Source organism: Myotis yumanensis, unplaced genomic scaffold, assembly GCF_028538775.1.
Source record: "Myotis yumanensis isolate MYYU_CA2020_CCGP unplaced genomic scaffold, mMyoYum1.0.hap1 SCAF_16, whole genome shotgun sequence".
Lineage (NCBI taxonomy): Eukaryota > Metazoa > Chordata > Mammalia > Chiroptera > Vespertilionidae > Myotis > Myotis yumanensis.
In genome coordinates this window covers 27232797-27248255 of record NW_027223767.1, presented here as the reverse complement: position 1 = coordinate 27248255, position 15459 = coordinate 27232797, and the positions used below count along the sequence as shown (strand labels likewise).

Genomic DNA, 15459 nt, shown 5'->3' with positions numbered 1-15459 from the left:
CTTGGTTCCTACACTTACTGAGCGGAGGCCCATCAGCAGCTCCCATCGCTTATGAAATTTTCCAGTAGACAAAACACGAGAGCTCAGTCCCATGTTTTCCTGGGATCCTTTATCTCACAGGAGCATCAGTAATCAAACCAAAGTGGCATTGACTAGCCTGGCAAATGAATGAACCTTCACTTGCCTGGCAGCTACTTGTGCGAACGAAAGAAAGAGAGAGAGAAAGAGGGAGAGATAAATCGACAAGGAAAAATAGTGTAACAAGGACCACACTGATCCTACATTAGTTTCCCAGCGACTTGCAGAGTTTGTAATTTTTATCATTTACCTTTTTCTCCACTGCCCCAATTCCTAGGGGAGGGCTCATTTTTTATTCATTCTGAAAGTTTACCATCAATCATCCTCTTAAAGAGCTTGCCAGAAACTTGGACAGAGCCTCATAATAAAATTGCAGAGACAGAGGACTAATTGATTTCTATAAATAATGTTTAGCTGTAAAGATATGAAAGGTGGTTAGAACCACATGTATTAATCTCCTTTTTTGCTCCATCTGTGTCTGCAAAAGCAGACTGTACCTTGACAAAGTACCCTGACTACTTTGCCCTGAAAACACACAGCAGGAGATTAACACCAGATGGCTCGCCCCTCCCCTCCCGCCCCGCCCCCACCTCCCCTGGCCAAAGCCTCTCATTACTCCTCCCCACCTCCTCAGTTTCTATCCCGAAATCGTGAAATTTTACTTCCATCACCATCCCTGCTCCGACAACAGGCAGAGAAGTGGACAGGCGTCCTCTGATTTCTCTCTGCGCTTCCACCTTTCCAGGAGGCAAACAAAAACACAACCCAAACCCCAAATTCGAAAGCTCTTCATCAGACTGCGAGACTGACAACGTTCAAGGAAAACAGTAACTACTGGTGCTCAAGTCTCATTAATGTGTGTATCTTGGAAAGAGGGAGGTTAGGGAGCCCTCGCTCCCAGGGATGCTCTCACGCGCTGCTAGCTTTAACCACTTCGCACAGAAACACCCAGCAGTTACCACTTGTCAACATCACATAAAACGGGAACAAAATTATATCTGGGGGAATGCGTGCCGGCTGGACAAAGATAATGCCATAAATCTCACAGTTATTTAAGAGTTGCTGGAGAAATGGTGAGAACTTGCAGAGGCGCCATCTGCTCGGGCCCACTGTGATACGCTGAAACAAACAGCGAACTCGAGACGGGTCGGGGCTGAGTGATAGATGCCCGGGTCTAAATTATGAATATTAGGCCATTACGTCGGAAAGGCTGATTCATAAGGGCACCCTCTTAAGCTGGTTCAGTCAATCAGCTGGTCCTAATCCCAGCTAAACACAGCACAAAATGTCATACTTAGCATCGAATCCCATTTTTCTGGCTATAGATTAAACACAAAATGAATGACTGCTTTCACTTGGGAGACAGGAAAACTATCACACTAGACAGAATTCAACAAAATTGGCCTATATCTTTTTCTCTTTTTCTTTTTTTGGGGCCTGGACTGTTGCGAGGTGATGGTAGATAGATACTGTCTATAAACAAGTCTTTTTAACAGGGGGACGCAAATGACAAAGTTGATCTAAATAAAGCGATTGCAGCCCAGCCGGTGTGACTCAGTAGTTGAGTGTTGACCTATGAATCAGGAGATCACGGTTTGATTCCCCGTCAGGGCACATGCCCAGGTTTTGGGCTCCATCCTCCGTGTGGGGTGTGCAGGAGGCAGCCAATCAATGATCCTCTCTCATCATTGATGTTTCTATCTCTCGCTCCCTCTTCCTCTCTGAAATCAATAAAAATATATGTTAAAAAAAATTAGAAAAATAAAGTGATTGCACATCAGTTGACTTCTGATCGCATCAAATATTCCTGATGATTATCATACTTGAAATATGGTCATAATTTCAAAAGCTTTCTCAGAGACTGTCTTTTTCCTTTAATGCATGGCAGATACGACTCTATCAAAGCTTTTATTTTAAGGGGAAAAACGCATGCTGTGTTTTATAATTTTAAGTCTCAGTAAAGTTAACCACACTTGTAAAAAATCATTTACTTTTAGCACAGACTCCTTCTCTAACATTCCCATCCCCTCCACATGTTTAGTTATCTGTCTTTACCCCCTTGAATGGGCTTCCTCTATTCATGGCAAGGAGTTCCCATTTCAATGGTAAGCACCAGGAAGGTAGGCGCTTCAGGTTCCACTTTGCCCGGGCCCCAGTGGCTTAATGAAGACTACTAGCTCTGTTGCCAACCAGCAGTGTTTTGGATTTGCTGGGTTTCATCTACCATTTCTGTCATGGTCGCAGCGGTTCTCAACCTGTGGGTCGCGACCCCTGAAAATACATCCTGCATATCAGATATTTACATTCCGATTCATAATAGTAGCAAAATTACAGTTATGAAGTAGCAACGAAAATAATTTTATGGTTGGGGGTCACCACAACATGAGGAACTGTATTAAAGGGTCGCGGCATTAGGAAGGTTGAGAACCACTGGTAAGGTCATCTAAGCACCAATGGGGAAGAAGACATAGGGAAGGGAACAGTTGATGGAGCCTAAGCAAGTTTACTTTCTTCTCTTTCTTTTCTAAAAGGTCTTGGGTGAGGAGGGCAGGCCCATGTTGAAATTGAGCTATCATGCTACTTGATAGCACAGTTATTAAGATGCTTCTAGGAATTAGGCAAAGTAACCCTTGAGGTGTATGCGGCGGGCGGGGGGGCGGGGGGGGGGACGGGGGGAGTTGCTTGGTCTGTGAATTAGTAAGGGTGTGAGGACACTGCATGGCTGATCCAACCCCCGAGTCCATGGTGTTCATTCCAATGGCTGAAGCATTTTGAGCAAGTGAAAAAATTAGCACATCTGCTCATTGGATCAGTGGGAGGAGCCGCCCGAGCCCTGAAACACCATGGCCGATGGGTCTGGTGAATTATTCAGCATTCCAAAAAAGCTGGGGAGTTCTCTGTGTAGGCTGGTTGGAAAGTTAAGAGTGCCAAGAAATACATGGTACTGTATTTATATTACCTGGAGTTGAAGAACTGTGTAACCAGTTTCCACTGCTTACAGCAACAAACTGAAGTCTGAATCCGGGAGCCCAGAGGAACCCCTAAGGATAGAGCTCAAGCTCGGATTCCTCACGTCCAATCAAGTGAAGCCACCATGGCTTTTGGACCTATAGGGTTACGCCTATAAATGCACCCTCAAACACAAGATTAAAATCTTGAAGTAGGTAAATGATTCCGTGTTGGGCTTGAATGCATCGGTGGGTTTATAGCAGTAGACTCTTAGTAGAAGGATCTACTTAAGTGCACCAGTGGAAACTTAGAGATCAAAGAGAATGAAGATAATCTGTGGCCTTCCTGAGTGCCAGGCCAAGAAATAGTCCCTAGCAAGACACCGTCCATAGTGCTGAGAGAACCATCACTCCTAAAGTCCTGAGAGAGGAAGGAGGAGCCTCCAGGAAGGCCCATAAGAATGTGAGCTGTGGTGTCTGAGAAAAAGGAAGCACTGTTTCTCGGTGTGCTGGTGATGGTCATCGGGGGTATAAGGTGATGGGGTCGGGCTGCCCCCTGACAGACGTCTCCCAGACAGACCCTTGCACATCAAGCCGAGTTGGTCAGATAAAGCTGCTACATCGGCCTGCTCCCTGAGCCCTTGCATTTCCTCCTCACCTCAGTTCTAGGAATAGCTGAGGGCAAAGAATTAGTGTCCCCTTTCTCCCCATCCATGCCCCTTTGGCCAGAGCCCCCATCCTCTCCCTTTTCTGCCGTCCCTAGGTGACCAGGGCTCCTCTCTGGTTCCCAGGAGCCTGAGGTCACTTGCTGTGTTTTTCCACCAGAATCGCTCCTCCCAAGAGAATCTCTCAGTCCTGCTGACCTCCCTCAGCTCCACCTACCTGGTTCCAGCCCCAGGTACCTTGCTTTGCCTTAAACATGTCAAGCCAACCTCCAGGTCAAGATCTATGAACTTGTGGTTCTGCAGCCTGGAATACTCTTCTCTCAGTATCAGAATGACTCATTCCCTCACTTAATTGATGTCTCAACCTAAATATCACCTCTTCAAAGGGAAATTTCCTGACCACTGCTATCCAAAAAACCCCCCCAAAAACCCCCCAAAAAACAAAACACACCACCCACCCATCACTCATCATCTCCTCACATTGCTTCTTTGTAGCACCTATCACACTCGGCAATAGTTATGTTTATCTGTCTTGCCCAGCCCCACCCCCTTATTATTTCCTTTTAAATCGTGAGGGCAAAGAACTTGTCTTGCTCATTGGTAGATGGCGCCTGACTTGGTAGGCTTTCAATAACTATCTGTTGATTGTTGAATAAATGAAAGAATATACTAGAATCAGACAACAGAGTGTGACCGGTTTAGAGCAGTTGTTCAGCACTCTGAGGGTTGTGACTCACATCTACCAGCCCTGAGAAGTCTTGTCCCCTGGTTCCCCTGAAGGAAGGACAGCTTGCTTGCCTATATCGGAAGAAATCAGGGTATTACGTGGTCTCATCCTTAGAAAGCACCCAATATGGGAGAGGTGGTACTAAACTGGGAAAGAGTAGGCTCACAACTCTGAAGGTGAGAGGTCATCTGGGATCCTGAGTTTTCCAGCCTCTAATCTCTGAGCAACTTCCTGCTCCATTTCCTCCACTGTCTGTACCATAATCCTCTGCAGGGCTGTTCTTGACCAGACTGCACCCCCTTCCAGTCCCCCAATCCTCTTCTCCTGAGACTTGAGGGCAATATGAACAAGATTTCATCTAAATACTTTGGGTGGAGAAACACTATTCTCATCCAAACCCTGTCATGTCACTTAATGATTGAGAAACAGAGGGTCAGAGAACTGAAATGGCTTGGCCAAGGTCCCACTGCTAATGAATGTCACAGCCCAGCCTAGAGCCCAAGTCTCCTGATAACAAGACTGGTTCCAGCTCTACACTCCATGCTGCAAATAATAAACAGCCAATACACCCCAGGCTGCTCATCCAAGAATCAATTTAATTCCACAAACATTGATTGGGTGCCCAGATGTACATGGTCCAGTAACTGGTTAGAACCTGGGGTACTACAATGAAACTAGTAGATTCCCTGTCCCCAATGAGTACAGAATGAAAATTATTATAATTCATATATTTTTGGCATTGAAATATTGATTGATAGGTATTTAGTGCAGTAATCAGTTTAACTTTAAACAGAGCCTTCAAGAACCTTCTCAGAGACTTCTCCAACAGTTATGCTTAGGTCTCACCCTAAGCATAACTTTTTTGAGAGAGAGAGAAAGAGAGAAAGAGAGAGAGAGAGAGAGAGAGAGAGAGAGAGAGGGAGGAATGGTGCTGCTCTGACTTCTTTCATTTATCTCTGCTTCCTTTAAAGACCTTAAACTGCCCTGCTGGCATGGCTCAGTGGTTGAGCGTTGACCTATGAACCAGGAGATCACAGTTCAATTCCCAGTCAGGGCACATGCCTGAGTTTCCGGCTCAGTCCCCATTGGGGTGTGTGCAGGAGGCAGTTAGTTGATGATTCTCTCTCATCATTGATGTTTCTATCTCTTTCTCCCTCTCCCTTCCTCTCTGAAATCAATAAAAACATATTTTAAAAAAACCTTAAGGGGAAGGTCTCTTTCAGAAGCCTTCACAGCATGGTTCTCACTTACTCTGAAGTCCTGGGGTGAAATGAAAGAGCTGAATTATTTCTACCACTCAGTATGTCCCACCCAACCCTCTGCCCAGAGGTCCATGTTCCACTTCTGCATTACTGTAGAAACTGCTGATTACTACTAACTCGATCAATAATAAACATTCCGCCCTAACCGGTTTGGCTCAGCGGAAAAAGTGTCGGCCTGCGGACTCGAGGGTCCCAGGTTTGATTCCGGTCAAGGGCATGTACCTTGGTTGCGGGCACATCCCCAGTAGGAGGTGTGCAGGAGGCAGCTGATCGATGTTTCTCTCTCATTGATGTTTCTAACTCTCTATCCCTCTCCCTTCCTCTCTGTAAAAAATCAATAAAATATATTTTAAAAAATAAATAATAAACATTCCCTCCATCAACCAAAGGCACATTGGAAGTCTTCTGGGTGAGTGATAGGGATTCAAGTACATGCACAACCAGTAGGACATGTCAGTCCGTCCCAGCTGTGCCTAATCCTGGCTCAGCATTCAGAGATGACCTCCGACAAGAAAACTTCACTCCAGGCTTTATAAATCTTTCTTCTCCATCATCACAACAATAAAGTCCAAAAAGAGTGAAAGGGAAGGAGAGTGAGAATGAGGGGAGGAGAGGAAGAAGGGGGGAAGAGAGAGAAAGAGAGAGAAAGAGAGAGAACCACTGGGCAAGTGCAGGAGCAGAAATATTAATCAAGAGTTGACATTAGCCTGGAAGCAAGCAATTCCCAATTTCCTTGTATTTACAGAAAAAGTCAAGGATATTAAAGAAACCAGAAAACAAGGTAATAACTTGCCTCTAGAAACCTCTTTCCTTCCATCTTTCCCAGTCTCCCACTTCCCCAAAGATAAAGATACACTTTTCAGCCCCAAACTACCAGGATCAAGACTTGCCCGGTGCAGAAACGAAACAGGCTTTCCCTCCGCCCGAGCCGGGATGCTCCCCAGCTGTAGCCCGGGTTCCCTCTCCCATTCTCCCCACATTTCCCTGCCAGTTGCCTGCAAGACAATTGGCTCCAAACACCAAGAACTGAGGTTCAGAATTGTTTTCCTACCCTGGTTGGAGTCGCCTCCATGAGAGAGCCCCGGGGGTCGGAGCTCTTCAGCTGAAAGAGAGCCTGGGGGGTAGAAGGAAACCCCCTACTCCCAACCTCCACACAGTTCTCGTTGCCAAGGGAACCCTGGCTTTGTCCAGGGAGGCTAAGAATGGCCGCCTCTCCCATGGCCTGGCTCCAGGAATGGCCAAATTGCAGTGCAGGGTCCAGAGCAGAGGGAGGGGAAGTGCCGCACACATGCTCCGGACAAAGAAATCACTTTCAAAGAGAGAAATGGTGAAAACGAAGGTCTTCAGAAATGCCTGGTGGGGAGGGAGGATGTTTTTGGGTGATGGTGCTGTGAGCAGATTTGAGTTGTGCCCCTTTAAGGAGTGGGATTCGCATCTGTATCTCAGAGAAGAGAGGGAAGGACAGAGACAGGGAGAAGAGGGGTAGGTTGAACGCAGTGTGTCTCAGCCTCCTTTGGTGGAGGCTGTGCATTCATCAGATAAGCAATTAATTAACTGGGATGCTTAATGGAAGCTTTGGACTGGACTGTTTTGGCTACTGGATTGGTTGAAGAGCTGCCTCTTTCCTAGAAGTCTGGTGGGGTCTGGCGGGGAGATGAGAGCGTCATTTTGCTGGTTGAGCACAGTTTTCATTTTGATTTGCCCTGCATTTTAGGGGCAAGGGCTAATTTTCTTTGTCAGAACAAATCCTCCCAGGCACATGCTTATTTCGAAACCCATTTGTCAAGGGTAGATAGGTTGGACAGTAGCTGGGAGAGTTTGGATGGATCTCAATTCCTACCTTACTGCCTATCACAGTGTAGGCGCTCAACAAAGCATGTTCTGTCGGAATGGCTGTGGAAGGACAACTTGTTTCCAGTGCTTTGTCTTTCCAGCAAGGCAGGGGGATGAATACCTGATAGATAAAGCCACCGAGACTCAGAGGTCCTGGCTTACCTGGGGACCCAGGACTAAATGGTAGCAGAGGAGGCTCTCCAACCCAGAGCCCATTACTTTTGACCACATTGTCTAATTGCTTTTTTAAAATAGAGGTTTAGCCTGGCCAGTGCGGCTCAGTGGTTGAGCATCGACTCATGAACCAAAAGGTTACCAGGTCGATTCCTGGTGATGGTACATGCTTGGGTTGTGGGCTCGATACCCACTAGGGGGCGTGCAGGAGGTAGCCGATTGATGATGTTTCTCTCTCTCTATCCCTCTCCCTTCCTCTCTCTCTAAAAATCAATAAAAAACATGTTTTTTAAAAAAACAGAGGACTCAACAGAACTCTCTGTCCAAGTGTTACTGTATCTGGTTTGGGTTACACATGGAGCGAGACTAGTCACACTGAATCACAATACAGTACCAAGAAAAATTTACACACATACACATACACTTCCCTGCAAGGTGGTGTGATTGTTACATTACTTATCTTTTAAAGCTCAGCTCTGACATCAGGAACTTCCCATCACCATCCCCAAGCTCAGTTTCCATAAAGCCACCGAGTATTATTCTTCTCATAATACTTAGTACCCTGCTTCAATCATTAGAACCTATGTATATGATCACAGAGATGGCCCTCTATTAGAATATAACCACTGTGAGTGGAGGTACCAGGCCTCATTCCTTTTTTTGTCTCTTAACCACCAAATAAGGTGCCTAACTCATAGTAGGTGCATGATACACATGCTCAAGAATTGAAGAGCAATGAGTCCATTTGCAAGTGTTTTATTGAGTGTTAACTCTAATAGGCCCCAGAGAGGACTCAAGAGATTATGGAGATATAGAATCTGCCTGCTTTGCAAAGTTTAAGATCTACATAAGGTGCAGGACTTGTCCTTAGATAGTACTCGAGCCTATTGCCATAAGTGTATCTGAGAGTGCTAGAAGTAATAGGAGCATTTATTTTATGGATAAAAACAGCTCTCTCGGTGGTTTTGTCTGTCAGATGGTGGCTGTAAAATTCTAGGAGCCCTGACCTGCAAACGGGCCCAGATGGGCTTGAAGAGACCATGCTTATTTCTTCTTGGCAATACCCTTGGCTTTTTCAGCCTGTCTCCTCTAAAGAAACCCTAGTTAAGTACACATTACCTACTGGTAGGAGGGCTGGAAGGAGCCCCGTTGTGGCAATTTCCCTACTCTATGATGCTGTCTCTCTTTTGCGGAAACACTAATCTAAATCCATTGAAACCCACTATCAAAATATATAGCTGATGCATAACCACAAAAACTGCAATGTGGACATTCTTATCAGCTTGGGGTATCTGGACCCACAGTTCTCTCTCATTCTCTCTAAGGGGTGCTGACACTCGACGTTCTTTGCGTGGTTGATGGCACTAACTTGTCAACCAGGGGAAGGTTCCAACCAAGTGAGCAGGGTCCTGTCCTCACTGCACCTTCACGAAGGAAACAGCAGGTGGAAAGTGCTAGGTGCCAAAGAGAGCGGTGGAGGACGAATGCCCTCAGGTCATCTGAAGGTCACAGATGAAGACTGAGGCCCAGAGTTGCATACGGAGTGGACAGAGATGGACGAGACTCTAGAAACACCCAAACACATCATTCTGAATGGTCTTCCCACCACAGGTCCCTCTCTCCTCCTGCCAGCCTCCCAGCCTGCCCCTGACCTCTGCAGGCTGATCTTTCCATCTGGCCACGTCCCTCTTCAGAGTAAGATGCTGCCACATCTGCCTGTGGCCCTAAGATCAAGTCCAATCTCACAGGCTTTCTGTGGCCTGCCCTTCCCAACTATGCCTCAGAGACTCCATTCACTTTCCCAGTGTCCCACTTCCTTTCTTAAATAGTCTGAGAAGTTATTTAATTTCACCATATTCTTGTCTTGTATTTTCCTCAGCTGAAATGTGACTCAAATGACAGCAATGTCACTGACTTGCCTCAAATGACTGTCAAGATCTTTCTGTGTAGGACCTATGAGGAAGGCATCATGGAATGAGGTTTTGGTGGAAGAGGGATTATGTTATGCTACCATGGAAGGAAGGGGCAACGTCTTGATGCTCAACATTCATCTTGAGGTGCTGTGCATTTTGGGGAGAGAGTGTCATTAGGGGAAGAAGACATACAAGAAGGGGGAGGAATTAGAATTCAGTTGTACCCACCACTCAAGTACATTCATACTTTTTGGGCACTAACTAACTTCTATTTGAGCTGATACCATTGCTATACGTTGGGGCCGGATAAGTGAGGTAAATGAGGGTGGTAGGCCTGTCAGGCAATAGGGAGGGGTGGAGACTGTGTTAAAATAGAGACAAAATCCTATGTGTAAAGAGAATAGCAGTAACTCACTCTAGCTGCTTAGGGACATGTGGGATTGTAGCTCAGAATTGCCAGAGTTTTGTTTTGTTTTTTTACCTTTTTAAAGAGAACTTGGAAATGTGGAAAACTTTCCAAGTTAAAAATGTTGATTCAGCATGTTAACAAACATTGTGTAGGGCAAACAGAATACATTGGTGGGCCATATTTAGTTCATGAGCTGCCACTCTGTGACCTCTGCCCTATATGGGACTTTCCAGAGTCTGTGTATAGGCATCTACAGGTGGGGGGTGTCTAGCCGTCATGATAATCCAGACCACAAAACTTAGGTAAAATCCACAGGGCAACAGGGCAGAGCCAGAAATGATCTCAATGTGCTACTCAGCGAAATAGAAAATGCTACAGTGGTTGAATAGAAAAGAATGGAAAACAAAATAGTGGAAGACCTCATTCCTTCTCAGGAGGTGTGGTTTTGTTGGAAGTGGCGATAGGACTGATCAGTGCTCCCATCCATCTCTGAGAGCTGGACAGCTCCAGAGGTGATAGCTTCCTAAGCCTCCTATGGTGCAGGGAGGCTGGGCTTGGGGAGGCCTGGAAAGGAGGGAGTGGTCCCCATGGCGAATAAGATGCCACGCCCGGTGTAGACACAGGCATGACTCAGCACAGGTTCTTTTCTCACTGGCCTCGAGCCTACTTTCCCCAGCTCTTAGCCAGAATACATTCAGAGTTTCACATCTGGGGAGGAGCTGGCAATGGTGAGCTCCCCTTCTCTGAGGAAGACCTTTCTTCACTCATGAGCACCTGTAGGGGCACTGGTGTGACCACAGGTGGCCCAGCTGTTCACAATGACCGCCTGCCCTGTCTGTGGCTCTCTGCTGAACCCTGAGAAGAAACCACTCCTGCCTTTTGAATCCCTTTTCATACTCACCCACCTCCTGCTTCCTCGAGGCTATGATACCATGATCATACCTCCCAAGAATCAGCCTTTCATGTGCCTTTCAGGCCTTCCCTTCCTTTGGTTGATTCCAATCTCACCAATTCTTTTTCTACTAAGTTCATGGTCCCTGAGACACCGCTTCGTATTTCCACAGCCACCAACCTCATCCAGGTGCTCCACATTCCAGATCCCTCCCGCTATGGCCTCTGAAGAAGGTTTTCCTTGCTTCATTTCGCCCCACCTGCCCCAGTTTCCATCATGTCACCCGCTTCCTAGTATTTATTATCTTTTATTAAAATACACCAAAATGACCTTAAAAGATTGTTATTTTTCACTGGCTCCATGTAGAGCCTATCCAGTTACCTTCAGGCCATGGAAAGAGAATGAATTTTGGAATCACAGACCCAAGTTCACATCGTGGCTGTGCCCTTTGCTCCCTGTGTGATCTGCACAAGTTGCATAACCTCTCTTGACTTCAGTTACCTCATCTTAAAATTGGGATAAATAATACATACCTTGCCCAGTTACTGAGAGAATTATATAAGCTAATATTGGCTATCTCATTATAAGGACTCGAAAAATGGTAGCGGCCATTAATATTTTTCTCCATAAAGGTAGCCTGGGGAGGGGGAGAAGTAGGGGTTTGCATCTGTCAGCCAGATGACAGCTATATCAAAATAATCTGAAGCAAGCTAAATAAATGATGGGAATTTGTACAGTTTTATGTGTCCTGCTATAGTGCAAAAGAAAATTATCAAGAGAGAAAGTGAAAATTCATTGCTACTAAGTTCCAGCAATTTTATCCCCTGAACATTTTAGCTGTTATCTATGTTCTCCCACACAGGTATGTGGCTTCAATCAAAGATAGTCCCTGCAAGGCCCCTGTAAACAAGGGGATCATGCTCAACCCAATGGACTGCACATGCAGATGGACTGTGGTCACCCTCCGTCTTCACAGTGACATGAAGCACAGTGGACTGGAGATGGGTGAGTCCTCTGGTGTCAAACAAGCCTGAATGTGATCATAACTCCATCAAGGTCTTACCTGTGGGACTGGGAGCAGAATACCCAATCTCTCCAAGTCTCAGTCCTTTACCTGAAAAATTAGGAGAACCAACCACCTGTGTAGGGGGCATTGGGCTCATGGCTTATTCAAAGGGCCTCACCTATTTTACTTGTGCGACACGTTTCCTCTCATTCTCTTCCCATTATTTAAGAGGACTCCAAGTTCACATCCTCCAGGAAATGCCCTGGATCAGGTCCTTTTTGTACTGGCTCCTGCTCTATTCTCTGTCCTCTCAGGGAATGGAACATTCATAATTAAAATTGGTAATTTAGAGTTACAAAGAAGAGTTTTTGAGTTAGACAGATTCGGTTTTGAAATCTGGTTTCAATACTAACTAGCTGTGTTCCCTAGCCAAGTCTCAGTTTCTTGATCTATACCAGTGATGGCGAACCTTTTGAGCTCAGCGTGTCAGCATTTTGAAAAACCCTAACTTAACTCTGGTGCCGTGTCACATATAGAAATTCTTTGATATTTGCAACCATAGTAAAACAAAGACTTATATTTTTGATATTTATTTTATATATTTAAATGCCATTTAACAAAGAAAAATCAACCAAAAAAATGAGTTCGCGTGTCACCTCTGACACGCGTGTCATAGGTTCGCCATCACTGATCTATACGTTAGGGGTAATGAGTCCCCTTTGAAGGGTTCATGTGAGGATTCAATAAGCGAATCCAGGCAGCGTTTAGAACAGGATCTGGCGAAGAGAAAGGACCCAAGAAAGATGAGCTGTTCTTACTAAGGTGGAAAGTGCCAGAAGTGGCCACAACAGGATGGGGTTTCAGTCCCACCTTGACACAAATCAGTTGTATGATCTCTCAATTTCCATAACCTCTCGATTTCCATATCCATAAAAATGAGAGTCATACCACCTGCCTTGTATTCCAGGAATTACATGAAGATGAAATAATGTCATGACTGTGAAGGTTCTTTGAAAAATGAGAAGTACAAGTTTTACACATCTGCTGGCATGACAGTTGTTTTTGACTCTGTGTGTGTGTGTGTGTGTGTGTGTGTGTGTGTGTGTGTGAGAGAGAGAGAGAGAGAGAGAGTGGGTGTGTGCGCACGCATGCATGTATAAGTGTGAGTGTTTGGGAGCTCCTGGAAGGCAGGGAGGAATCCTTCCACCTCTTCTGCGCCCATTCCATGGTTTCTATTTTAATTCTGCCGCCTGCTCGGTAGACATTGCGCGCTTGTTCCGCACCCATGCCTGCCTGCAGAACAGGCTGAAATAGAAGCACCCACCATTACGTGTGGGCAGCGTTCTGCCAAAGCAGAGATCCAGCTCCGAGGTCCGAGGGCCTGAGCTGCCCAGCGAGAGGGGAAAGATGAAGCATGTGTAATAAATGCTCTCCAGGCAGGGAGGGAAAAATCACCTAACACTCTTGTGGCTTTTAGGGAAAAAAAAAGGAGTGAGAGAGGAGGAGGAGGAAAAAGAAAACGCTGGGCTTTAGACAAGTGGCCGGGCTGTTTGTCATCTGTAAAATGAGGCGATGGAAAAGCACGGAAGGGCAGTGGTCACTGGGTCTGCTTCAGGGATTCGTGCCTCAGACGTCGGCTCCAGCGCGCCCGGGCTGTCCATCTGCAATTTCTTTTTCTTTAACCAAAACAGAGAACTCTCACTGCGCTGAAGTTTCCCACCTGGCTCAGGAGTTTGCAGACCTGGCCTAGGTGGTCTCTAAGTAAATATTTTCATCCTCACTCACTCACCTCCTCCGGAGGAAAAGAAAATCATCCCTTCGCTCAGCTAGAGAAGCAAGCACCCAAACCAAACAGCGGATTATTTGCACCACTGGAGCCCTCATTCCAGGGACTCCCGGGCGGGCATGTGGTTTCAATCAGACTGTCCAGGCGACTTGTCCATCTTCTCGATGTGTCTGCTTAACAGGGACCCGGAGACGAAGTTTGGACGCCTGTCAGAGCACTTCAGTGCCTGTGCCGATTGGCATGGGGACTCTCGCCACCTTCCACTGGTTCTAGAAATCCACCTGCGGGCAGAAAACTAAGAAATGGTCTACCCCAAAGTGCACAGGACACTGCACCCTTGACTCTGTATGTGGAGCCTGAGCCTCTGTGATCTCTGCGTAGCCAGCAGGGCCACTGGAAACCCTCCTGCCATGGGGCTAATTCAGGGGCCCTTGCTCTCAGCATCCCTTTGGTTTGGGCTCAGTAGTATTTTTCAGAAAACATGGCAGTGTTCCTGCATGTGTGCCAGGCACCGTGCTAGCCTGCAGTGATATAGAGATGAGCATGACCTCTGCCCTCCAGGGGCTCACAGGTCTTCTGATGAAGATCCAGGTCCAGATCCAGATGTGCAATCACAAAAACAGTTGTTTTCCCGGGGTTGCTGTAGCAGAGTACCGCAATCTGGGTGACTTCAAACAACAGAAGCTCATTTTCTCTCAGTTCTGGAGGCCAGAAGTCTGAAATCCAGGTTTCAGCAAAGTCAGATCCTTCTGGGGGCTCTACAGAGAGTCCATTCCTTGCCTCTCTCCCAGCTCCTGGTGGCTACGGTGACCCGTGGTGCTCCTTGGCTTGTGGCTGCATCACTCCATCCTCTGCCTTCATCTCTGCCCGACCTCCCGGCTGTGCTTGTGTCAAATCTCCTCTCCTTTCCAAATCCACTGGATTTGGGCCCGTGCTCCGTCCAGGATGACCTCATCCCAAGATTCTCAACCTAATTACATCTGCAAAGACCCTGTTTCTGAATAAGCTCCTGATCATCGGTACTGTGAGTTAGGATGTGGACAAATCTTTTTGGGGGATGCAATCCAACCCACAAAAACCAAATGTGATGAGTGCTATAAGAATAGAGTCCAGCCCTAGTGGGTTTGGCTCAGTGGATAGAGCACTGGCCTGCGGATTGAAGGGTCCTGGGTTCAATTCCGGTCAAGGGCACAAGCCCGGGTTGCCGGCTTAATTCCCAGTAGGGGGTGTGCAGGAGGCAGCTGATCAGTGATTCTCTCTCATCATTGATATTTCTATCTTGCTCTCCCTCTTCCTTCTTCCCTGAAATCAACAAAAATATATTAAAAAAAAAATAAAAATAGAGTCCAGCCCAGGATGCGACTGCAGCTGAGAGGATGAGGGTCCTGATGCAGCCAGGGTGAGAGTCAGGGACATTTTTAAAAACAGGTGACCGCCGAACCGGTTTGGCTTAGTGGATAGAGCGTCAGCCTGTGGACTCAAGGGTCCCAGGTTCGATTCCGGTCAAGGGCATGTACGTCGGTTGCGGGCACATCCCCACTGGGGGGCATGCAGGAGGCAGCTGATCGATGTTTCTCTCTCATCGATGTTTCTAACTCTCTATCCCTCTCCCTTCCTCTTTGTAAAAAATCAATAAAATATATTTAAAAAAAACAAACAGGTGACCGATTCCCAAGGGCAGTTCAGAGGACAAGTTGGACTTGGCCTACCAGTGTGACGCTTTAGAAGTTTCAAAGTGTCCTACAGAGGATGACTCCATCTGCAGC

The 15459-nt window shown here is 46.5% G+C and overlaps 1 protein-coding gene across 1 annotated transcript in view; it reads right to left on the bottom strand.

The window, feature by feature from the left end:
- Positions 1–6814, bottom strand: part of ANKFN1 (ankyrin repeat and fibronectin type III domain containing 1) — a 286284-nt gene extending 279470 nt beyond the window's left edge. The window contains exon 1 of the mRNA XM_070394069.1: positions 6732–6814. Coding sequence (XP_070250170.1) covers positions 6732–6752 — 21 coding nt within the window. The 5' untranslated portion in view covers positions 6753–6814. The remainder of the gene's footprint in view (positions 1–6731) is intronic.
- Positions 6815–15459: the final 8645 nt, after the last annotated feature.